General features: G+C 34.8%; 1 protein-coding gene across 2 annotated transcripts in view; it reads right to left on the bottom strand.

The window, feature by feature from the left end:
• The window catches only part of LOC147018070 (structural maintenance of chromosomes protein 1A-like), a 147,138-nt gene that overhangs the window by 48,624 nt on the left and 72,584 nt on the right, over nucleotides 1-25,930 (bottom strand). For both annotated transcript variants that reach the window (XM_085897384.1, XM_085897383.1), the window contains exons 22-23: nucleotides 6,319-6,475; nucleotides 102-256 (exon numbers count right to left, since the gene is read on the bottom strand). In XM_085897384.1, the coding sequence (XP_085753510.1) occupies nucleotides 102-256; nucleotides 6,319-6,475 (312 nt within the window). The remainder of the gene's footprint in view (nucleotides 1-101; nucleotides 257-6,318; nucleotides 6,476-25,930) is intronic.

The raw sequence follows: 25,930 nt of genomic DNA, 5'->3' as shown, positions 1-25,930 counted from the left end.
AATAGCTTCCACAAGCTTCAAAAGATAGAAATAAGGATGATCAAATCACATCTCCAAAAGTAACTTATGAACCAAGAGCCACAAAGATTTTCAAAACCTACCTGTGCGCTTGTGTTACGAGACAGTGCCTTGTAAATCTCATCAATGTTGGTGGAAACGGCATCAAAGCAGGCATTGAATCGGTCGAAACGCTCCTTCTTAACTTGCTCGAATGCAAGTTTTGCCTTCTTCGCCCTTTTACGGGCTGCTTCGAACTCTGCACAAACAGTTGAGTCAAACTTTCAAGATGTTTAAAACAGCTTTGTACAAGACCAATATTTACAAATAAATGACTCTGTAGAGGTATCCATAACTTATAAAAAATAAATACTAATAACAAGAAGAAAAAAACCAGAAAGTGATTCTTCAGAAAAGATGCACTGTACAAGTCAATAAATCGAGACGTACATATAAGAGTGAGTCTGTTTGTTGCTTGTGAAATTGAAGATTTGCAAGTGTATTGGTTGGTCTGGTCTGTCTATCGCCTCAACAGGTTTTTTTGAAAATTGCCTCCAACAGGCAATTCGACTCCGATCTTCACGAAACTTAACCACCTGGTCGAAGTAGTCACAAGCTCGAAGCCTATGGTTTTTGAGGTCATTGGGTCAAAGGTAAAGGTCACATAAATTGTCAATTTTCATCAGATTCACTTTATATCTGTCTATATGATAAAAGTGAATTTGTATATTTATATATGCTTCAAAAAGTAAAACACCACTGAACCAAATCCAACAAAATCTTGCCTATTTCCCAAGAGTACCCCAAATATGGTTTCTGGCTGGATAGCATATCTGGGGGAGGAGGATCAGGGTGGGTGGAAGACCCCAATTCTTTCTAAGTCACTGCATATCGTATGGCTCCACATTCTCTTTAATTCTCCGGGTTCCTTCTTGGTCTTCCGTTTGATTATGTTTGTACCATATCCTGATGCTGTGTGGACTGTGCGTCCCTGCTGATGGACCTATGGCAGCTTGTACATGTTGCTGTGTTTGTGCCTGGGAAGTAACTGCTGAAATCTATCTGTTCGAGTTCTTCCCGACATCTTTGTTCTTTGTTCCTTTCACCTTTCTGGAATAATTTTTTTTTTAATATAATTCTCTTTGTTCATTCTAATTCTTGCTTTTTATTCTCTTTCATCTCTTTTACTCTCTATTTCTCTCTTTCATTATCTATCTCTAAAAGGAGAAGTGAATTATTGCAGAAATTTTTCTGTGAGGCTCACTTGGCTGCACGTGGATGGGTTTGAGGGTTGTGGAGTAGTGGCTGAAACCCGAATCCAGGTTCCTCTTGATGACTCCATCTTTGCTCTTTACTTCTTCAGGTTCCTTCTTGGTCTTCCGTTTCATTACAAATCAACATCGTCTTATATAAAGAAAGTTTAAACAACTTGATAATATGCATGATGGTGATGTTGAAATCTGAGAGAGAATAATTCAAAATTTTCAAAACGTTTCATGTCACTTATTTTCAGTGGAGGTTCAAGCCAAAGCACCCAACACTGAGTTTTACAGTGAAGTGGAGGGTGATTTTTGCTCATGCCATACATAAGCAGCATGGTTGGCTGACAAAGATGATGATAGCTGACTTCCAAGCAGATGGAAGATGACCTTCGGCAAATGATAGATTGAACAGAGCAAAATGTTTGTGAAGTACAACATACCATCTTTTGATTAAATCTGTCAGCAAAGCGATGGGTAAAAATGCTGAGTACTGTACTGTAATGTATATAGTGTTGCAGTTTTGCAAAACCGGCACTCCTCCGAGTCAATGACACACAACACACAGCAATCTCAAGGGAGTTATTTCATTAGTATGTGTTTAGTTAGTCCTTTCCATATGTCTAGTAAGTAAATGGGAAAGATGAGTTGCATAGGGCTTTTAGTTAGGTCTTCAATCTTCTACTCTTTCTTTTATCTTACTTTACTTCTTGCACAAACCACACAAACAAGCATGTATACAGAACAGTGGCAGCGCCAGGAAAGAGAAGCACAGTGGGGTTCCCTTGCAAATGCACACCAATTTCCTTTCAAACTGTGTGCCAAAATCCAACAGAACTTCATTATGCTCACCACAACGTTACAACACTAACAATAACCACTCCACAAGTCTTCTAAAAATCCCCACAATCACCTGCATCCATTTCTTCACCACAACCACCACAGCTATGAACACCTCAAATCTCTTCATTGCAACGCCACATCGACAAACACTTCCTCCAATCTCTTTGCCGCAATGCCACATCTACAACCATCTCACCCAATCTCTTCACCACAAATGCCACAACATTCTTTCACCTTCCTACAACCACAACTACCATCTGCCCTTTGGACACACACACAGTTTCTAAAGATGCCAAAGATGGCAAAAGAATGAGAGTCGGGTTGTTTCGGCATGTAACTTAAAGCACAAGCATGCACTGGGATTCATTTGAAGACGTACGGATAGCGCTGGGATTTCCAGAAATGGCCACGCTTAAATGGAGTCAAGCGCACGATCGGAGCCGGAGAGCACTCCCGAAAACTCTCGGCCCCTGTTAATCTCAGAGCTCTGATGCATGGCAAGGTCTAAAAGCAAATGGGGCTATTTTCGATTCCGATGCCTGGTGGGGCATGGCTACGGCATGGGGTGACCACTGTGTGCCAATGGGGGAGCTCAGAAACGCCTACAGCCACGTTTGATCCGAATTTTAGGTCCTCCCTCATGCAGGGCCCATAAAAGGAGCAATTTGGCTTACAGACTGCGAGACTGCAGGTGACTTCGGAAAAGGCAGACTTGAAGCAGACTTCAGCAGACTGGGAAGGCTTCACTTCACCTCTCGAGGCGGTCAGCCAAGAACTCTCCAGTGCCCGAGTGAATCTCGCCACAACTCAGTGCGACCAATAAGAGAGGGAGGAGCAGCAATCGAATGCCAAAACGAGCCAGAACCAATACCGGGTGATCCACTGCATGCAGCAGCCAACATTATCACTTACAGACTCTTACACAACTCCGTTAAGGTCTTACTCTGACGCATCTTCTCTCCCATCTACGTCTCGTCCACTGTGGACACACAAAGAGCAATCGGTGAGGGCAAGTCCCGAACAACAGTTTTCAGAGTGACCTTACTGACTCGCATCTCTCACACTTTCCTCTTACACCATGCCGCACTATATTTGCATCTCTCACTTCCATACCATAGACACATTCAGTTTTCCTCCCTCCTCCCCCTTCCTAAGCGACTGGGTTGTGCTGGTCCGCCGACCATGCCAGATACCATGAGGTTGCTAGTCCTCAACTGCCTCTTATCTCTCTGGGCTATTTCTAATTTTCCTCGTGTGTGTGTGTGTGTGTGTGTGTGTGTGTGTGTGTGTGTGTGTGCGTGCGTGCGTGCGTGCGTGCGTGCGTGCGTGCGTGCGTGCGTGCGTCATGGCGCCTGTCATGTATCGTGTAATTTAACATTGTCTACTATAAGTTTACTTGGGATAAATCTGCACTGTATCTTCTTTTGTGAATATTGCATTTCTTTTGCCGCATCCATGATTTCCTTGCTTATCCCTGCTGTACATTTGTGAATAAATCCATTACAGTGCCACATAACTTTCCTTGCTTTGTTAAAATTAATGTGCTCATTATAAATGTACCCAGCCGGTTTTTGTCTTTTCCTCCATTGGTCCAGCATGGTCCGTGTCTTAGCGTAGCCAGGAAGTTATCCCCCATAATCTGCTTATTAGCCGGTGCATACTTGGCAGCTCTGCTCGGCTGCACCTGATACGGTAAATAACACAAGTACGCATCGAGGGAGCGTTTCCCCGATAAGGCGACCATGTGTTCCTCGTTAAACAGTTGTCAGATGGAGGACACTGGATCACGTGGTCAAATTATTGGCATTCGCAGTCGATTAACGACCCGCCGTGACACGATGACCTGCAATTCCCTTTGAGTCTGGGTAGAAACCAGGGATATCTCCTCCATCATTGTACCCCTGCGACTCCGGGTCTGCAACAATATATAAAACTGAAAAACAGGTGACTTGTGAATCCTCGTTGAGGTGAAGCCTTGGTTCACCCACGTGAGTATGTCTATTAATTATGTACTGTTTGAATGGGAGTTGGACCATGATTATGTCTATTAATTATGTATTATTGGAATGTACCTTTTAGACCTTTTCAACCCCTTAGAGTCCTTTTAGACCTTTTAAGACACTATATACCCTTTAGACCTTAGAGACCTCTTTGACCCCAACTACTATTGGAACAAACCCTTTTGACTAACTACCATTGGAAAATACGCTTTCTTGGACATTTAAGCTCTTTATAGACCCTTTAGACCACTTTGACTGTTTCGACCCACACGACACAAACATCAACCGTCTTCTTGCAATATACTGACTGCTTTTTATCAGCAAGTAATGCACAATCTCTACCCACCCGGGGGGGTGGGTACTCCACCAGTTTGAACAGAATTTCCATATTGGGTCACTGAATTTGCTCACCAATCAAAACCTGGAAGCATATTGTTTTTGAGGTCAAAAGCTCAAAGGGTCAGAGGTCAAGGTCACATAAAATCATCAATTTTCATCCAATTGACTTGAAATTTAAACAGGGCTTGCATATTGAGGCAGAATCACTTCACCAAAAATCAGAATGACCAATTTAACCATTTTAACATTTATTGGTTTCCATGACAACAATTTCACCCCATTATAAATCAAAATGGGACATTTTGTGAATTTATTATTACCATCCCTCGATAATTTTGCAAGATATCAAATTGAAACTTACACAGCATATTTGTACACATGTGTAATATACGAGTGTAACGTTTGGTCAAAACTATAATCAAAGGTCAAGGTTAAGGCAATTAGAAATATGTAAAACACCTTTTGTCAGCAGTTAGAAATTTTATCAGCCAGTTTGTTATATATAACAATCAATCATGTAAAACACTTGATAGGTCAAATTTTCTAAATTGCGAAATTGTTTCCATAGTAATTATTGTTTATTTGGATTTCGCAAGTATCATGCAATGCACATCTTTCTTGTTCGTTTGTTTGTTCCTTATAATTTTCCAAACCCCAGGCTAATTTCCTTGACATCTGCAGTAGCACATAAATTTTAGATGTAAAAGGTTAGCATCACAAGAAAAGCTTTCAAATATCTATCTATAATTCCAGCAATCTCTGTGTGTGTGTCTGTCTGTCTGTCTGTCTGTATGCGACCGCCGTTTCTCGACGACCGCCGGTCCGATCTGATTGAAACTTGCCAGGAATATTGCCGGGGACCCGCAGATGTGCCTTTTCGAGGTTTGGTATTAATTGGAAGCGCGGTTCCCAAGTTACGGCCATTTATCTGTCGACCAATGACAAGACACGGTGCTATGACATCACGAATGACGTCACAATTAATGGGGTTTTTTTTTGCACGATTGACGTCACAATTCTTCTTCTTCATTTGATATGACGTCACAATTGATGCTGGGGACCTGAGTATGTTTCCCAGGTGTTTCCCAAGTTATGGCCATTTATTTATTGCCATTTATTTATAAATAAATGGCCATTTATTTATGGCCATTTATTTATGATATGGTTGGTCCGATCTAATTGAAACAATGCCCCAATCCAGTTGTCGTTTACGAGAGCGAAGGAACGAAGCTGCACATACTGGCACGCACCTACGGGCCCGCACTAGTTAATTAAATTGATGTAAAAACCTGACAATACAATGACTCTCTGCATCCTCACGTCATACGTCAGGTGACGCATGGGAGAACTCCTTCAACTCTGCTCTCTTCGGGATGGTCCAGATCTGTCTTTATGCACTTTCATCAAATACATGTATTTATGACTTTGCTTCTTTTTGACCATCTCAGCTTACAACAATCTTCTTGATAGATGCTTTATTAAGGTCAAAGTAGCCTGATCTAGATCAGGTGACCAAACTCATTGAAGAATTTACCAGATAAAACTTTTTTCTCACCAATACATCTCAACTAACCACTCCTGACCTTCATCTTCAAAAACCATAATGACATTATAATTATAAGCAAAGCATTTAGATGGAGAACCACAGCTAACCTTTCAAAGTAAACTTGCAAAAATAATCAAATACGTAATCCAACATGTCCCAACACAAAAAAGTTCTACTCTTTCACTGCAATGAATGCATTCATTTTTTAACATCAAAATAAAAATCTACTCACTTGCTCGAGCTTGATGGTAACAAACAAACAGTGGAAGGTGACTAGTGCTAAACATTAAAAACATCAACCTTGGCAAATAGGAACCAGCATGGAATCCCTTACCATCTACCGTCTCTTGGAATTTGTCTCGAACACTCTCCAGCTTCTCCATGGCCCGCATGTTTGGCGCAGCAATGCGCTGCAGAATGCTCTGGTGCTCTGTGACTTTCTGAATGAGTCCATTCATTTCTGCCTGTATTTCTTCTTCGGTTTCCAAGTCCTAAAGGGAAGAGACCAAATGCATAATCCTCAAGATCTGGGTCAATATTGAAGTTTATCTTTCTCTGAATAAGTCATATTATTGGGCTGGCAGCAATAGTTGAAAGCTATGTTCAGTCAACTCTGAGCTGTCTAGCCTGACTTTGAATCCCGAGCCAGCTATAAACTGTCAGCCTGGTGTCTCGCAGGCAGGGAGAGACACCAATGTGTGTGCCGTCCCTAAGTTACACAACTAACTGTGTTCCGTCTGCCATCATTCGTTGGTGGACATAAAAGATCCCACAGTGTCATTCACAAAGAGCAGGCAAGCTATCACAGGAATCTTGAACAAATTCTAAATTACTGATTTAACCTATAGGGGGAACAAGAAGAAGAACAAGAAGAAGATGAACAATAAGAAGAAGAGGAAGAAGAAGAAGAAGAGGAAAAAGAAGAACAACAACAACAAAACAACAAGATGGAGAAGAAGAAGAAGAACAATAGGAAGAAGAACAATAGGAAGAATAACAACAACAACAAGAACAAGAAGAAGAACAAGAAGAAGAACAAGAACAAGAATTGGAAGAACAATACGAAGAACAACAACAATAGGAAGAAGAACAACAATAGGAAGAAGAACAACAACAATAGGAGTAGGGTGAATACACTGATTCTGGCTCACTTTTCCCCATGTAAATGAATGGGGGATTTTCAGCGATTCATTTTTTTTTTTTCCTTAAAAGTAAACCCCCTTTTTATCCCAAGGTATATTTATTTGTCTCCCCTTTTAACCTCGGGACACTTTTTGTCAAATAGCCAATGCAATAAGATAAAGATTTGTTCAAGTAGTAAAGTAGTAATGTGATTTGTTGAAGGTGATTCTGAAGAAATATCTGAAACATCTAAGCCTCGGGACACTCTTTTTCAAATAACCAATGCATATTGTTTAGCTCACTCATTGAACCTACAAAGATTTGTTCATTCTCAAATTCCTTCAATAGTTTAATTTTCTTTGCACAATAATCCCCATCTAACATATTTAAAAACAAAACATTTGAATCTTTATATTTTTTAAGATACCCCTTTTGTGCCATTACGAAATGATAAACTTCTCTTAATGCTCTTGTTTGACCACCTCCTGAGCCACAGGTTATTTTTGTTAAGCCACGCCCACTTTTCATAAGCCCCACCCATTGCAGATGAAATTTTTATAGCCCCGCCCACTTTTCCCAAAGCCCCGCCCACTTTTCCTGAGGTATTTATGTAAGCCACGCCCACTTTTGCTAAGCCACGCCTACTTTCTCTAAGCCCCACCCACTCTTTATGAGGTATTTTCGTAAGCCACGCCCACTTTCCCAAAGCCCCACCCACTTTTGCTAAGCCCCGTCTACTCTTACATCATTTCCAGTTCATCTCTGACTCACAAAGAAATCACGAGAAAATTCTGGAATGTTATGGTTTTGAAAAATTTTCCAACGAAGGCTTGCCTGGGCTTGCCCAGGAAATTTCCAAAGGAAACCACACCCACCAGTCTTTCCCGATAAAAGCCTCAAGCCCAGGCTCCATTTTAAACATTTTTTTTTGCTGGCAATGGTGTGCTGTGTGCTTGCCTGGAACTCCAACTTGTATGGAACTAAACCTTCAAGTTGATAAACTGGATTCAAACCTCTTATCCATTGAGGTAAGATTTTATTTCCCTATTTTCAGTTTGATTTAAGCATCGACTCATTTAATAATTAAATAACTTAATTAATACATTATTATTTTCTCTCACAGGAAATTGAATCTGAAAATACCGATTTTGCCACAACTTTGGGCGAAATTGTTGGCTTGGTTGAAGACCTTGTGAGCGACCAAGACCCACAGAACGAGCTAGGCCTTGAGTGGGATGGCTTTGGGGTTCCTTGGAGATTGACTACTTGTATGGAACTAAACCTTCAAGTTGATGAACTGGATTCAAACCTCTTATCTGTTGAGGTAAGATTTTATTTTCCTATTTTCAAACTTTGATTGAAGCATACTCATTTAATAATTAAATCACTTGATTAATACATTATTATTTTCTCTCACAGGAAATTGTATCTGAAATACGAAATGAAAATACTGCTTTTGCTACAACTTGGGGTGAAATTGTTGGCTTGGTTGAAGACCTTATGAGCGACCAAGACCCACAGAACGAGTTCGTCCTTGATGATCCAACCAAAGAGTTATACCTTGGAGACCAGCAAAGTCCTGAAAAAGAGTTTTGCAACAATATACTCATTGCGAGTTCTCAAGACAATACCCCCTGAACAAGTTATACCTTGATGAGCCAGAATATAAGTTTTACCTTGGAGACTCACAAATTTCAGACATTTTGAAAAATGGAGTTTTCCTTGATGATCCACAGTTATACGATGTGAGATCTATCACTGAAACCCATACAAATTGGAAAAATGGAGATTTCCTTGATGATCCACAGTTATACTATGTGAGATCTATCACTGAAACCCATAAAAATTGGAAAAATGGAGTTTTCCTTGATGATCCACAGTTATACTATGTGAGATCTATCACTGAAACCCATCAAAATTGGAAAAATGAAGATTTCCTTGATGATCCACAGTTATACTATGTGAGATCTATCACTGAAACCCATAAAAATTGGAAAAATGGAGTTTTCCTTGATGATCTACAGTTATACTATGTGAGATCTATCACCGAAACCCACTATATTTCTGGAAATTGTGATTCAACCTTGGAGTCTTGGATAGATGGTTATATTTTTGGAGACTTGAAATGTGGGTTCTGGCTTGATAACTCACAATGTGATATGTATCTTGGAAACTCAACAGGAATGTGGTTATACCTTGGAGACTTGGAAAGTTGGGTTTATTTTGGAGACTTGAAATGCTACCACTCTTTGGGATCTAAACCTATCAAGAAAGTTCTTACTCCCCCTTTCTATGTTATCAAACCTGAAAGCCTTAAAAGACAGAATTGGAAGAGAAAAAAAACATTAAAAAAATATATTGTTAGTTCTGGGAAGAAAGTGCAGGCTCACTCCCCCTTTCTGCATCATCAAACCTGAAAGCCTTAAAAGACAGAATTGGAAGAAGAGAAAAAAAAACGAAAAAATATATATAGGTGGAAATCTCATTTTGAAAAAGACATTGTGTTGGGCGAGGGTTGGGGGGTTGGGGTTAAGATTTTTAATGTGATGGTTGGGGTTAAGATTTTGAATGTGAGGGTTGGGACACACACACACACACACACACACACACACACACACACACACACACACACACACACACACACACACACACACACACGTTAAGCCTTGACTATTCAGTTGAGGATTCTGTGTTTGGGGTTCACAGATCTAAGAACGTCAACCTTGACATACATTATATACTGTTATACACCTCGGACTTGGCCCTCGAGTGTCCACAACGGTGTATAGTCGGAGGGAGTGAAGCGCCAACCCATTGCTCCCATTGCACACACACACACCAAAAAACAAAAGTTAAGCCTTGACTATTCAGTTGAGGATTCTGTGTTTGGGGTTCACAGATCTAAGAAAGTCCCCCTTCACACACATTATATACTGTTATACACCTTGGACTTGACCCTCGAGTGTCCACAACGGTGTATAGTAGGAGGGAGTGAAGGACCAACCCATTGCTCCCATGGGTATAATCTGCTTTGTTTTGTCTTTTGTAATTCCTGTGAATAAAATGAACCTAAAATCTCTTCCCCTTCTAAATCATATATCTTATAAATCCAAGGAACCGTATCTATTACATAAACAATTTTAAAAAGTTCGCTCGTCCATCGTTTAATATAACCTTTTTCAAAATGAGATTTCCACCTATATATTCTTACGATATCACCAACTTTGAACTTAGGTTTTCTGATATTAATCTCTTTTTCATATTTTAATTTTGTAAATGTTTGTGATGGTTTCATATTCGTTGACGTGTGAATCGTGTCATTATACTTATCCACAATATCCTGAATAAAAGATGACCATTGTTGCGAACCGAGTTCTGTGAATTTTTTATATAGTCTCTCTTTTAAGGTACGATTAAAACGTTCAACAACAACGGCCTTATCTTCATTCAAGGTACTGTATAATGTAATACTGTTATTTTTTAGAAAATTCATAAATGTCTTGTTATAAAACTCTCGACCCTCATCAGTCCACAATTTTTTTGGTTTTCTCTTACTTTTATTAAATATCTGTTGAAAGGCTAACATAAGAGTATTTCCTGTTTTGTTTTTTTTAAAGGGACAACCCATGCATATCTACTCCTCAAATCAATAACGGTTAAAGCATACTTGTACCCCTTATCATCATTGAGTTCAATCAAATCAGCGGACCAGATATAATCAACTTCCTTGGAATAAACCTTCCTTCTACGAAACTTTGTGAATATTGGTTTATGTAATTCATCAGCTAATTGCTCTTCAGTCTTAATGACATCATTGGAGCCTATAAGTTTTTTGAATTTCGAAGTCCAAGTTTCAATTTAGCACTGATCATCTTCTTCACGATGAACCGATCAACTTTTTCTCTCAAGGTTGGATTTTGTATCAGAGACAAATTATACAACATTTCTCTATCGGCTTCATGCTTTTCTTCCAAAGTTGTGGTGTTCCCATAATCAATATCGTGTCTCATGCACACTTCATCAACTCTATTGATGGGTTTATCCATGATTTCGGATTGTCTGCCTCATCTAATCTTTTATCCAAGTTTGTGCCTGGATCACAGAAAGAATACCCTGGTAGATGTAATTCCCCTGGTATTCCAGTCGTTGTAAATTTACTTCCTGATAAAAACTTTTGTATATCTCCTCGGAGTTTGTGTTTGGAGATAAATTGATTTTTTTTTGAAGCACACACCGAACATGTACCTTTTTGTATTACCCTGTTATTTTTACTTTTAATATCCGAAATATTTTTAGTATTAGTTTTTTTTTTTACATTTGAGGCAATAACTCATTTATTTATGAGAAAAATTCCTGCAGAGTGCAAAAACCTTTTTAGTTTCCAACATGCACATTTGAATCTTAATTTTTAAAACATAAAGAATCCTGAGAAATGCCTTCACTCTCTCTTCCATTTATTTAAGAAAAAAAAAATGAAAAACTTGAATTAAAATGAATATCTTGCCGATGTCAATAGTCTTGTCGAAAATATTGCAAATAGACTTGTCCATTCTTCGTTTTCCTCCTCGGTGGGTTGAGTTATTTTCTGCAATATCCCCAATCTTTTTTTAATCTCATCGGTTTCCATATTTTCATATTTATTTAGTCTCTCTCTTTCCTCCTCTCTCTTCTCTCTCTTCTCCCTCTCCTCCCTCTCCTTTTCTGTCTTCTCCTTCTCTTTCTTCTCCCTCTCCTCCTCCTCTCTCTCTTCTCTCTTTCCTCCTCTTTCTTCTCCCTCTCCTCCTTCTCTCTCTTCTCCTTTTCCTCCTCTTCTCTCTCTTCAACTCCTTCCTTGTCCCTTACTATTCTTGAATCGCTTACACCCCATAGAATATCACACATATATTCATCAGGATTTCTTATTATTCCTGTATCCAAAATAATTTTTTTTACAACAGGAAACCAATAACATTTCTTTTGAATTTCTAAAAGAGCCTTACCTTTTCTTAACTTTATAATTGTTTCATAATTTAACATTCTAATTAAATCTAAAGTTGTCGGTTTATCAACATCAGCATAATGCCAATCTTTTATTGAAAATGTCTCATTCTTATGTTGAAGAACATATTTATTAAAATACCAAATACCCTTTTCTTGAAGGAATGCTTGGACACAGAAATGATAATTTTGTTGAAGCCTTCTTGCTGTCATTTATGTATTAGAATTATATGTTAGAATAATATTATAGCACGAAACACCTCCCCATCTTCCCACAGTTAAATCATTTTGTATTTCCTTACTTATAATATATAATCCTGTTTTTTTCTGTTTTCATGATATAAACGAGGGCAAAACCATTATTATATTTACCCTTATTAAATTCTTTTATTCGTTGTTTACTAATCATGGCTCCACAAAACTCATTCTCCATACCAAGTGGATAATATTCTTCCTTACGAGACTGATTTAATTGTTCCAGGTCTTCTAGGTCAATTTTAAATGACCAATTATACCCTAAATCATTCATATCATACCCGCATTGTTCTATTCTCATCCATACGATTCACCCTTCTTTATAAAAATTTATTTTAATTCGAGCTGTGAATTCTGTGTGACCTGGAGATAAAATCAAAGATTCTGTATCTGTATGTATTAGAATACCCTTTTCTTGAAGGAATGCTTGGACACAGAAATGATAATTTTGTTGAAGCCTTCTTGCTGTCATTTATGTATTAGAATTATATGTTAGAATAATATTATAGCACGAAACACCTCCCCATCTTCCCACAGTTAAATCATTTTGTATTTCCTTACTTATAATATATAATCCTGTTTTTTTCTGTTTTCATGATATAAACGAGGGCAAAACCATTATTATATTTACCCTTATTAAATTCTTTTATTCGTTGTTTACTAATCATGGCTCCACAAAACTCATTCTCCATACCAAGTGGATAATATTCTTCCTTACGAGACTGATTTAATTGTTCCAGGTCTTCTAGGTCAATTTTAAATGACCAATTATACCCTAAATCATTCATATCATACCCGCATTGTTCTATTCTCATCCATACGATTCACCCTTCTTTATAAAAATTTATTTTAATTCGAGCTGTGAATTCTGTGTGACCTGGAGATAAAATCAAAGATTCTGTATCTTTGGAATACATGGCCGTTTTATTTAAGGATATATATTGTGATAAATCGCTTAATCTCACCAAGTCATTCGCGTCAGTCGGGCTTGGATAATTTTTTAATTTATAAGCATTTTTCATGTTAATATTTTTGGTTATATTATATTTCTGTCATTCAGCCTGTGCCTTTGTGTAATAATTTGATAAATCAATATCCAGTTATTGGGATACACCAAGGATAGAACCATCTTTACCAACATAAGTCATTTATATTACATTAAAAATAATGTCATAAAATTTTTTTATTTTTGTTGAGTTGAAATAACACAAACAGACATAATTGACCACAACACTTGGAATTTAATTCTTGGACTTGAAATGTTTCATAAACACCATTCTGGAAGAATTTTTTGACTTCAACAGGTGGTGGAAGACCAAAACTATCAAAATAATATTTGTCTTGACGATTAAAAAATACAAACCCAATGAGAACCATTCCCATTATTATCTTTGAAGTTCGTAATAATATTCTTTGTATGTTTAGGCACATTTGTTAATTCATCTCTCATACAAATAACCACATTATGAATTTTTAATTTCTTACAATATTTGACAAGTTGTAAATTTGATGTTTTATTCTTTCCAAATTCTTTAAACCACTCATCAATGCTCATTTATTTATTAGAAAGATATAATCCATTCCCTCTTTTAGTTAATTTTACACCTGCTTTTGCGATAGAAGAAAGCATATCTCCAACTAACAATCTCGCTTTATCAGGTAGACCTTCAAGTTTTTCAGCAAAATCTACAATTACACCACTTCCACTAATTTATTTCTCCAACTCTTTGTTATGTCTTTCCAATTCTTTTTGAGCATGGAGTTGAGCCTTCCTCTTGTTGGCAGTTTTCACCGCTGTTGAAATACCACCCGTCAATGCTCCAACCGCACTGAAACCAGCAAATAAAGGAATTAGAAATGGGAGAAATCCTCCACTCGTCTCTCTCATTGAATATTTTTTCAACATTGGTTTTGTCATTTTAATTTTAAGTGAGCCAGTATCGTTGAAGATTTAACCTGTTCTCTTGTGAGCAAAACATCAATTCTTACTGCTCCTTTTCTCTGAATTGTATTAACGTTAATTGTACAAGGCTTTTGATTTTGAACACAAGATGATAGTTTATGAAGATTGATTTGATAAACATATACCCCAGTTGTTACTTTGCCACTCATTTATTTAACAAAAAATTATGTGAGACTCATCATAACACCATTATCTGTATTAATCTGCAATTCTGTTTCTTCCAAAAGCAAACAATATGTATCAACTTCTTCACTCTCTCCTCTTTCAATGTATAGGGAAGTATCCACTCGATTAGACTTTATAGTTTCCTTTTGAGCGCTCAGGTCAAACGCATAGATTGTATACAAACTTTTAAATGCTGTTATATCCAAAATAGGTTCTTTATTTCCATTTACTTTCACACACCTTTTGGTAAGACTTGTATGCTTCAGCAAAATCATTTTTTTCCCAATTAATTTCCAATCTATCTCGTAGATAAAATGTTCCATCTAGAGAAACGCGAACTTGTTTCACCTTAGCATTATCACTCAATGCATCATTCTCATCAGTCGCAGTATCACCATCTGGCTTTTTTAAAATGATCCACAGATATCGTGGCTTTCCTTCCAGAACACCCAAATTCCACGTGTAAGTGGTTTGGTTGAGTTTAACGTGTTGACATCTTTGTTTGAGGTATGATACACTGAGTGGTTTCTTCGAGTTAAGTCTTCCATTCAACATCTCTTGTGTTTTAAGATTTGGAGTATATTCACAAATATACCAACTCATTTCATCAATGACAAATTTATTCTGCTCACCAAAATCACTACCAACACCAAAAAGCAATCTATTTTCATTATCATTCCTTTGGAGTTGAAATCTAATTTTAAGACCACACAGAACTTTATCATGATCACAACATCCAAATATACCTGGAAGAGGAACTGCCACAGTAAAACTATTAACTGCTTTTGCATCATCATTATACGCTCCTTTCCTTTGAGTATATCCAGGGTCTGTGGTTGTTCCCATTGACATATCAGGAATAAAGCCTTTGACAGACCCCTTTCCCATTCTATCACTGAATATATAGAGTGCAAATTTCATCATTTCAGATACAGCAGAGACATAATCAACCGCTTCAACTTCTTGTGTTCCAATGTACAAACGCACACTATCAAACATTTTCCAGAAGAAATCATTCACGAGTGTAGCGTTTGTGTTATTCCCAGCCTGAGTGAATTTAAATTTACACAACAAGAAAATTTCGGATAGATTCAAATCGGTTTTTGTTGATTATTTATTTCAAAACTTTTTGTACCATTTGCATTCCAGTCTGTTCCAGTTATTGCATTTACCTTGAAGTAATCTTCTTTTTTCATGGAGTTTGAGATAATAATAGTATCATCCAAATCATAGATACTATCAATTGCTTCCATACTTGTATTTATTTTGGAAAAAAAGATGTTAAAACTTTTGAAACCCTGATCCAAGTATTCAAATTATTTTCTGTCGTTCTTGGGGGGACAACTGAGTTTTGCCTTTCTTAATTTCTTGTAATTGCTTTTAATTTATGAGATTCCTTCTGGGCATCTTTTATGCTCTTTACATCACCTGCTACATTTCCCACAGCAGAAGCAGTTGAACCAATTAGGTCTTTATGTTTAAGAATAGTTGAACCGATACCTATTAGAGTATCAATTATCCCATCTCCTCTAAATTGATGTCCAACACCCCTTTGTCTCTTAGGTTTATAGTATCCTCTACCAAGATACATACCTTCACCCATGAAGTATGGGGAAAGGAACATCCCTTCCCCTGTAATTATTTAAAATTTTCCCAACTCGTGTTTCCTCACAATAACCATCGTATTTATTTCTTGGAAAACTTCACGTTGGTGAATTCTGACGGATATAACTTACCCATTAAAAGGAATCATACAATTATCTTGGTCGGTTATCCTAAAATTTACTCTGTGTATGCTTTTTCCTGACACAGGGAGATAAACCAAATTTTTGGGTTCCATATTGAATTTATAACCAATTGGGGTTGAGTCTGCACTGAATGAAAATATTGTATTTGTTTTTATTCCATCATTATAAGCACCATCAATCAAATCACAGTGAATTAATACCGAGTTTATTCCTGAGGATATTTGAATGACATTATCACTGTAAAATGTCCCATTAGTTTCAATCTTTTTTGAGGAGAAACCCAATAACTCTCTAAATGAATTATCAATTGTGAAATCAACCTTGCAGTTATTTTTACTTTAATCGTTGATTTTGAAGTATGTTTTTGAATGTCTATAACAATATTTTTGGTTCATCACCCTGTTCTTTCATAAGACGAGCAATTTCGGAAGATATTTGAGAAATCTCATATGCTCCGGGTGAGACTGTTATCGTTTTGTATCCACTTCCGGGATTATAACTAAACTTGTCATTTTTATCAGTTATATTAAATAAGGTATTAAAAGTTTCCATGGGCAATAAAGATGCCTCATATTCTTTTGTTGTGTCAAGTTGTAGTGGGTATGGGAATGAAGATGTGTGGTCGCTTGTTGTGAAATTAAAACTCAGGATTGTGCTTCTCATCTTATTTCATGAGATAAAATGTCTTTATATTGAGATTTATTAATTATTTTCATGTTCATCATCTGGTCTAAAATGGCTGATGCCTCATTAAAACAATTGTTATTTCCAGCCTTCTTACTACCAAACAACAAAAAGTCTATTAACGAATTGCGATGGGTCATTTGGAAGAAAACTAATACCTGAACCAAGGATACTTAAAGCCTGAATAATGTGTTTCTCCTTCTCATTTTTTTCTACTTTTACCAGAAATACTAACCCTATAATTAAGAGTGTTCAGCAGATCAATATATACTCTATCATCATTATTTTTCATGTCCAATGGTTTATCAATAAACTTTGATTCATCCCTCACAGTTGAACCTTGTCATCCATCTTTTGTGAGAAGAAACATTAATCTCAGAGTTAGTTTAACAGGGGGTTAAGCAGAACCCAAGAACCTGAATTCATCATTACCTTTTCTTGAACAAGATGAAATATTGCTGGTTGTTCTGTTGGAATGAGTCCTGCTTTGGTTTTTGAATCCGCTGAATATTCATTGTTTTGAAGAGCATTCACAATATAATCAGGGGGTCGATTAATCTCTTCCAGTTGTTGAAATAAACCTTCATCATCATATTCTAATTCTCCTAAATGCTCGAATTCTTCCACTGTCATTTGATCAAAATCTTTTAACATTTGAAGTTTTTTAGGAGTATATTCTACTGTGGGAACTGTGGAAACATCTTTCATTTTTTCTTGGGAAGTTTTTAAAAGTGGTTTAAAAAATTTCTCTTGTTTTCTTTCAAATGCTTCTTCGCCCGTTAGTTTCTGTCTGCGTTTCTTCTTTATGTCTTCCTGTTGTTTTGCAACTTTTGAAACCAACTCTTGATGTTCCTTAAATCTTCCTGCTCTTTCTTTCGCATCCATTTGTTTATTGGAAAATATCATTTAATGAATTGTAAAGATCAACAGGGAAATTTTCCTTTTCTTCATCATCCAAGTAGATGTGTTCAAATTAATCCTTTTCTTTAAATATTTCAGCAAATTCTTTATTAACATTAATACGAGTTGTAATTTCTTCTTCACTAATACTTGCATCTCTGCTTTTCATACGTTTGCGTTGAGTTTCTTCATCAACATCAAAACCGAATGATAAAATCTTCACTCCGCTCAGATGTTTAATAATTTGTCTCGTTCCTTCTGGATTAGTTTCTAATATCCCAAGACCACCAGATTTTAGTTTCGTTAACTCACTCTTACAATGTGAATATTTTGTTGTACCAAGAGAAACCTCCTCAAATATTTGAGCTTCATTCCTCAATCGCATATGTTCCTCCACTGAAATATAGTGATAATCTTCACCTTTTACTTCTCCAGGTCATATTGCTCTCGTTGCTGTTGATACAATGCGTATCACGGGTTGTTTTTTTTCGCAAATTTACAATATTCTCATTTGTACCACACAAGAACCTTGATTTATGAAAGTTTTTTCCAGAAGCAGATTTACCCACAAGATTTATAATAATGGTTGTCATTTATATATGTAATTGTTTATAAAACAAAAATATATCCCTGAATATCTCATCTTGTTTCACAACAATATATTTATATTTTTCAGTCGTGTGCTTCATGTAATCCCCAAATTCCTTTTTACTACATAATGTAGAACAATTATCTCTCCAAAAATTATTTATATCTCTTGAATTTAACTTGAATAAGATAAAAGTATTAGCATTGTTTCTGATGGAACGACGAGGAAGTTGAAAGTACGATTGACGAAGATAAATACAATTACAAGAAGAATGTCTCCCTCTTGTGTAGTAGCTGTCCATTACCGTTTGGTTTCTCTCATCAACACAATCATCAAAGATAACGAGGTTCTTTTTTGATTTATCCAAATCTTGGGGAGACGGTATATCATCCGTATTATCACTAAGAATACAAGTTATCGGTTTTGATTTCTTTTAACATCTCTGTGTATCACAAAATAGTTGAATTATATCTTCAATGCTATAATCATTTAGGTTTTTTTGAAGTTTAAACAAACCGATTATATCTTCTTTTTGAAAACCAGCATTAAAACCTTGTGAGAGTAGTTGATACTCTGGTTGAAAACTCGACTTTGTGAAAATTATTAAATTATCATAATCTAAAAAGTTTGGAGTCAGGAGCATCTTCAAAAGTTAGTAGGTTTTTCCACATCCGCTTGAACCAACTATGAGACATCTTAATGAATTTGGAAGATTTTTATGATTGTTAAATTTTATCTTATTTTCCCAAATGGGGAAAAAAATCATTCATTTATATATTTGGAAAACAGGTTATTTAATTTATTATTGGCTTTTTTAGAAACTCTATATTTTATCCTAAGTTCAGGTTTAATTTCAAGATAATCCATTATTTTATTTATGCAATATCTTGTGTTGATATTTCTCTGAAAATCACATCCATGAATAATATACAACAACAATCCTCTGACCATTTCGCTAATACGTTCAGTTTCTTCCCTTGTAAGGAAAGGTGTGTTATCACCCTCATACTTTACATTCATTTCTCTAATCAATCTTCTGAAGTAATTCATTTTTGGTGTAAATCTAAAAGAATTATTTTCCTTTTTACATTTTTTATTATCATGAATTAGAAGATAATCACAGAATATATATTGTTTATAGGCTTTTGACTCTGTGTTTAATCCCCGTCTTTCACACGCAGAACAATTCTCAAATTTGTCATATGGAGAATCAGGGAAGTGTAGCATATTTATAAAGTAAAACTTTACTTAAACGGAAATTCATCGATACTTTCAGTTGCATATTGACTCATATTTAATAATACTACCATCGATATCTATATACTTTTTTTCATTACCAGATTCAACTACAACATTTTTTATATTAAAGGTAATTTTAAAATGATCCTTTACTACTATTGAATGAAATGTCATTTCACCTGATATATTAACATCCTTTATTTCCTCAGGATTTACATCGTTAGGGTTGTTGAAAAAAATGCAAATTTCTCCTTGCATATTACAGATGGTCTTATCTTTTCTTTCTAAAGCTTCATCCATAAGGTTTTTGTTTTTTGATACTTTTTCTTGTTTCATTGCTTTTTCTAGTTTCGAATATATTACCAGAAGGAGAGGAGAAACTTTTGTTAGAGATACTTTAATTGATGTTCTACCAAGTATACTAAAAGCCCTTCCACTGAAGGAAATTGAAGAACTCATCATATCCACCATAATTGTTTTTATCCAATAGTTGTTATATTTATTTTTGTTCAATTTTACATCCTTGACATATTTCTCAGTATCTTTTACAAATGAAGTGTTTGATTGAAACATTGTATTTATTAAGTGAAAAAAGTTGGAGGATAAAATGGTTTTAAGCACAGATTCACCTATAAATTAAACGAAATTTTCATCAAGAAAATTTTAGTTTAAGCAAAGTTTTATTATATAAATATGGTGAATACAATGTACTGCGATGTTTGTAATCACGAATATAAACATCATAAAAAACACCTTCGAACCAACAAACACACATTTAATCTATTTCATCAAATATCTCCTCTTGAGTTGGAAAGAAAACATTGTGATATCTGCTCAAAGGATGTTTTGAAGAGTAGTTATAATAGACATCTTCAATCACAAAAACACAAGAAAAATGAGTTTAAAGTAAAGGGAGACTATTATGTTGAAAACACTACTGGGGCATTTAAAGGGCATATAAAAATAAGGATTTTTCAATTTGGAGAATCCGGTCCATCATCAATAGCTGAATCAATTGAAATAGTGAAACCTGATGTTGAAAAAGTTATTAGAAAGACATTAAAAGAAATGAAAACTTTAAAGTTTTATATGGGAGTGAAAATGAATATGAAAAGACAAGATGAAGAACAAACAAACTCCTTATATGAGAAAAGATCTTCATTTTATAACATCATTTCAAGATTTTTTGAATGGTGGGGTTTATGAAGAACTATCAAGACAAGAGGAGGATGTTGATAATACAGTGGTAGGAAGTGGATTTCATATTTTAAAAAAAATCATCTTTTTAGACATACACATTCTAAAATCAAACCCTCTTAAAGCTTCTTCTTATATTGAATTACCAAAAGAAATAAAACTAAAGAAGGCAGTTATTAATATTAAGAACAATGATAATAAATGTTTTCTCTGGTCTGTTCTTGCTCACTTACTTCCACCAAGTTGTAATTCAGAAAGAGTAAAACAATACATGAAATATGAGAATACCTTGGACATTAAAGATTTTAAATTCCCAATGCCACCAACAGATATTCCTAAATTTGAGAAAAAGAATAATCTTTCTATTAATGTATATGGATTAATGGATACAAACAAAGTTCAAATATTAAAAATTTCAAACAACTCTAAAAATGAAGAAACACACATTGATCTTTTATATTTTAGTGTTGGAAAGAATTCACATTATACATACATCAATAATTTATCAAGATTAATCTCTTCTCAGGTATTCAGAACAGCAAACAAAATATATCCTTGTAAGTGATGTCTTAATTCATTTCATACAAAAGAACGATGAGAACAACATTCAAAATATTGTAGTAATCATTAATCAGCTGTAATTACAATGCCTAAACCTGGTGAAAAGATTTCTTTTGAAGATCATAATAAATCTATCATGCACCCATTTGTGATATATGCTGATTTTAAATGTATCCTAAAAAAGATAAATACTGCTTCTCCTAATCCAAAATAATCATATACAAATAAATATCAAAAACATATTCCTTGTGGTTTCTGTTATTATATCAAATAATCTGTTGGATAAAAGTATAATAAACTTGAACATTATAGTGGACAAAAAGCTTCACAAGAGTTTGTAAAATTATTAGAAAAGGATTGTATAAGACTAACTAAATTAATGAAAGAAACAAATGAACCGATGAAATTAACCGAAGAAAAAAAATTAGAATTGAGAAAGAACAATATCTGTCATATTTGTGAGGGGGAAATTGAGGAGTCTAAAGTTAGGGATCATTGTCATCTTACTGGTAAATATAGAGGTCCCGCTCATTCCTGTTGTAATCTTAATTATAAATTTCCTTCTTTTATTCCAGTCTTTCTTCACAACAGCGCCAACTATGATACACATCTATTTATAATGAACTTTCAAAAACACCAGGGAATATTTCTGCCATAACAAACACAAGTCAAAAGTATATTTCATTTACAAAAATGATATTCACAAAACCTTTAACTCGTATTAGGTTTCTAGATTCTTACAAGTTTATGGGAGCATCAAATCCTACCTAGCATCAAATCTAAGCTCCACGGGGTCTTTTCCAAATCTTAATTCATTCTTTCCAAAAGAGGAAATTCTAACTAAAGAGGAAATTCAGATTAAAGAGAGAATTCAAAGTAAAGAGGAAATTCCAATTAATGAGGAAATTAATGAAGAAATTCTAACTGAAGATGAAATTCTATTTCTAAAGAAAATTCAAACAATGAATGAAATTCTAACTAAAGAGGAAATTCTGATTAAAGATGAAATTCTGATTAAAGAGGGAATTCTAACGAGGGAGGAAATTCAAACAAGGAATGAAATTCAAAGTAAAGAGAAAATTCTTACAAGTAAGGGAATTTATCCTTTTGATTATATGGATTCATTTCTGAGAGTAAAGAAACACAACTTCCTTCAAAAGAAAGTTTCTATAATAACCTTTATGAAGAAGAGATAAGTGATAAGGAATATAAACACGCACAAGAAATATGGAAAATATTTAAGATAAAGAACCTTGGAGAATATCATGATTTGTATCTAAAAACAGATGTTTTATTGTAAGCTGATGTGTTTGAAGCTTTTAGATCACTCTATCATAATAAAAATTGTTATGGATTAGATCCTGCCCACTATTTAACAGCTCCTGGTTTAGCTTGGAGTGCAATGTTGAAAATGACAAAACAAGACATAGATTTAATCAGTGATGTAGATATGCTTTTGATGATTGAGAAGTCTAAGAGAAGTGGAATATCACAAGTATGTTCAAAAAGATATGCTAAAGCAAATAATAAATATCTTCCAAATTATGATAGTGAAAAAGATAGTAATTATTTGATGTATTTTGATGCAAATAATTTGTATGGATGGGCAATGTCTCAATCTCTGCCTTATGGTAAATTAGAGTGGGTGGAAGAAAAGGATTATGAAAAGGCTTTGATGAATATTGTTATTTCTTCTCAAGAGGAATTGAATGAGGAAGAAGAAGGTTATTATTTTGAAGTTGACTTGAGGTACCCGAGTGATTTTCATAATAAGCATAAAGACCTTCCTTTTGCATGTGAGAAAGAAACCCCAAAGAAAGAATGGTTAAGTGATTTTCATAAAAGTTTTAGTATTCAAGGCAAATCAACAGAAAAGTTATTAACAACATTCTATGATAAAGAGGGATATGTTTTGCATCAGAGAAGCTTAAAACAGTTTTTGAGAGAAGGATTGAGAGTAGCTAAAATTCATAGAGTTTTAAAATTTAAACTAAGTCCTTGGATGAAAAAGTATATTAAATTCAATACAGATATGAGAACAAATACAAAAGTAAAATTTGAAGGGGATTTCTATAAATTGATGAATAATGCTGTCTTTGGAAAGACAATGGAGAATGTTAGAAACAGGCAAAACATTAGATTTGCAACATCTTGGAAAGAAGCTTCGAGATTGATAAATAAACCAAGTTTTAAGAGAGAAGAGGTTTTTTCAGAGAACTTTTCTGCAATTCATATGGAAAAGGAAAGTATTATAATGGATAAACGAATTTATATTGGAACAGCAGTTCTTGATTTATCAAAGATATTGATGTATGATTATTTGTATGATGGCTTAAAGGAAAGAGTATGGTGAAAATGTTTCATTGTTGTATATGGACACTGATAGTTTTATCCTAGATATAAAAACTGATGATGTTTATAAAGATATGAAGAAAAATATTGGAGTAAATGATACAAGTAATTTTAGTAAGAAGAGCGAGTTATTTTCCAAAAAGAATGAAAAGGTTATTGGTAAGTTTCAGGATGAGTTGGGTGGAAAAGTAATGAGTGAGTTTATTGGATTGAGAGCAAAGGCATATGCTTATAAGTATGGTGATCAGATTGATAAGAGGTGAAAGGGAATAAATAAATATGTAATAAAGAAATCAATAACTTTTAGAAATTATTATAATTGTTTGATGAATAAGAAAGAAGAATATCGGAAAATGAATACAATAAGAAGTTATAAACATAACATATATATATAGTGAAGAAGTAAATAAAAAGGCATTAGGAGCCTTTGATGATAAGAGATTTATTTTCGATAATGGAATAGATTGTGTTCCATCCGGATATTGTATGATGGAGTGTATAGAATAGATTGTGTTTTAACGATGGGAAGATGGGTTGGGGGTTTTTAAGGGCTACCGCCGCGTTTTTTCACAATATATAAATGGTCAAACCAAGTATTAATCAAACTAAAGAGTGGAGAAAAACTCAGTGTTGGTATATTAATGGAAAACATAATGAATGTGAAAAATATCAAATAAGTCTTATTGAAAAAATAACTAAAACAAAGGTGAATAAAACAAATAAGCGAATCAATTTAAAAACCAGTAAGTTGGAGGATGTAAAGAAAAAAAATAAATATCCTTGAATGGACTGAAAACTTTGATGGTTATCAATTGAACAATGAAAAAACAATTTACTATAATCTCAAAATGATATGTGGCTCAGGAGGTGGTCAAACAAGAGCATTAAGAGAAGTTTATCATTTCGTAATGGCACAAAAGGGGTATCTTAAAAAATATAAAGATTCAAATGTTTTTTTTTTTAATATTTTAGATGGGGATTATTGTGCAAAGAATATTAAACTATTGAAGGAATTTGAGAATGAACAAATCTTTATAGGTTCAATGAGTGCGCTAAACAATATGCATTGGATATTTGAAAAAGAGTGTCCCGAGGCTTAGATGTTTCAGATATTTCTTTAGAATCACCTTTAACAAATCACATTCCTACTTTACTACTTGAACAAATCTTTATCTTATTGCATTGGTTGTTTGAAAAAAAAGTGTCCCGAGGTTAAAAGGGGAGACAAATAAATATACCTTGGGATAAAAAGGGGGTTTACTTTTTAGGGAAAAAAAATGAATCGCTGAAAATCCCCCATTCATTTACATGGGGAAAAGTGAGCCAGAATCAGTATATTCACCCTACTAATAGGAAGAAGAAGAACAATAGGAAGAACAACAACAATAGGATGAAGAACAACAACAATAGGAAGGATGACAAGAAGAAGAAGAAGAAGAAGAAGAACAAGAATAAGAAGAACAAGAATAAGAAGAACAAGAATAAGAAGAACAAGAGTAAGAAGAACAAGAGTAAGAAGAACAAGAATAAGAAGAACAAGAATAAGAAGAACAAGAATAAGAAGAACAAGAAGAAGAAGAAGAAGACGAACAAGAAGAAGAAGAACAAGAAGAAGAAGAAGAACAAGAAGAAGAAGAAGAAGAAGAAGAACAAGAAGAACAAGAAGAAGAAGAAGAAAAGAAGAAGAACAAGAACAAGAACTGGAGGGGGAGCACTCGGAAGAGTCCAAAACCTCCGCCGCCAATACTGCTGGGTCACTTAAGTGAACCTGATATCCTATTCATTGTAGGTCAAAACGGATCAGACTCTACTGAACCACGATTGAATAAACTAAACTAGATCGACGCGCATGTAGAAATTCCAAAAAGATAAAATCGAAATTTTTTTGAAAAAAAAGTTGCAAAATTTGTGGGTTTTTTTCTCTAACAATTTTTTTTGGGGGGGGGGTTGGAAATCACTGAAAACATGCAGAAATGCAAAAAAAAAAAAAAATTCAAATATTTTTCAAATAAAATCGAAATTTTTTTGAAAAAAAGTTGCAAATTTTTTTTTTCTCGAACAAATTTATTTTTTTTTTGGATGGAAATCACTTAAAACACGTAGAAATGCAAAAACAAAAATTCAAATATTTTTCAAAATGGCCGCCATAGCGCCATATTGGACTTTGGACCAAGTCCAAAATCAAATGGCATGA

Source organism: Eptatretus burgeri, chromosome 10, assembly GCF_056783735.1.
Source record: "Eptatretus burgeri isolate ZD-2024b chromosome 10, Ebu_testis_v1, whole genome shotgun sequence".
NCBI lineage: Eukaryota > Metazoa > Chordata > Myxini > Myxiniformes > Myxinidae > Eptatretus > Eptatretus burgeri.
This window is presented reverse-complemented; position numbering and strand designations above follow the sequence as displayed.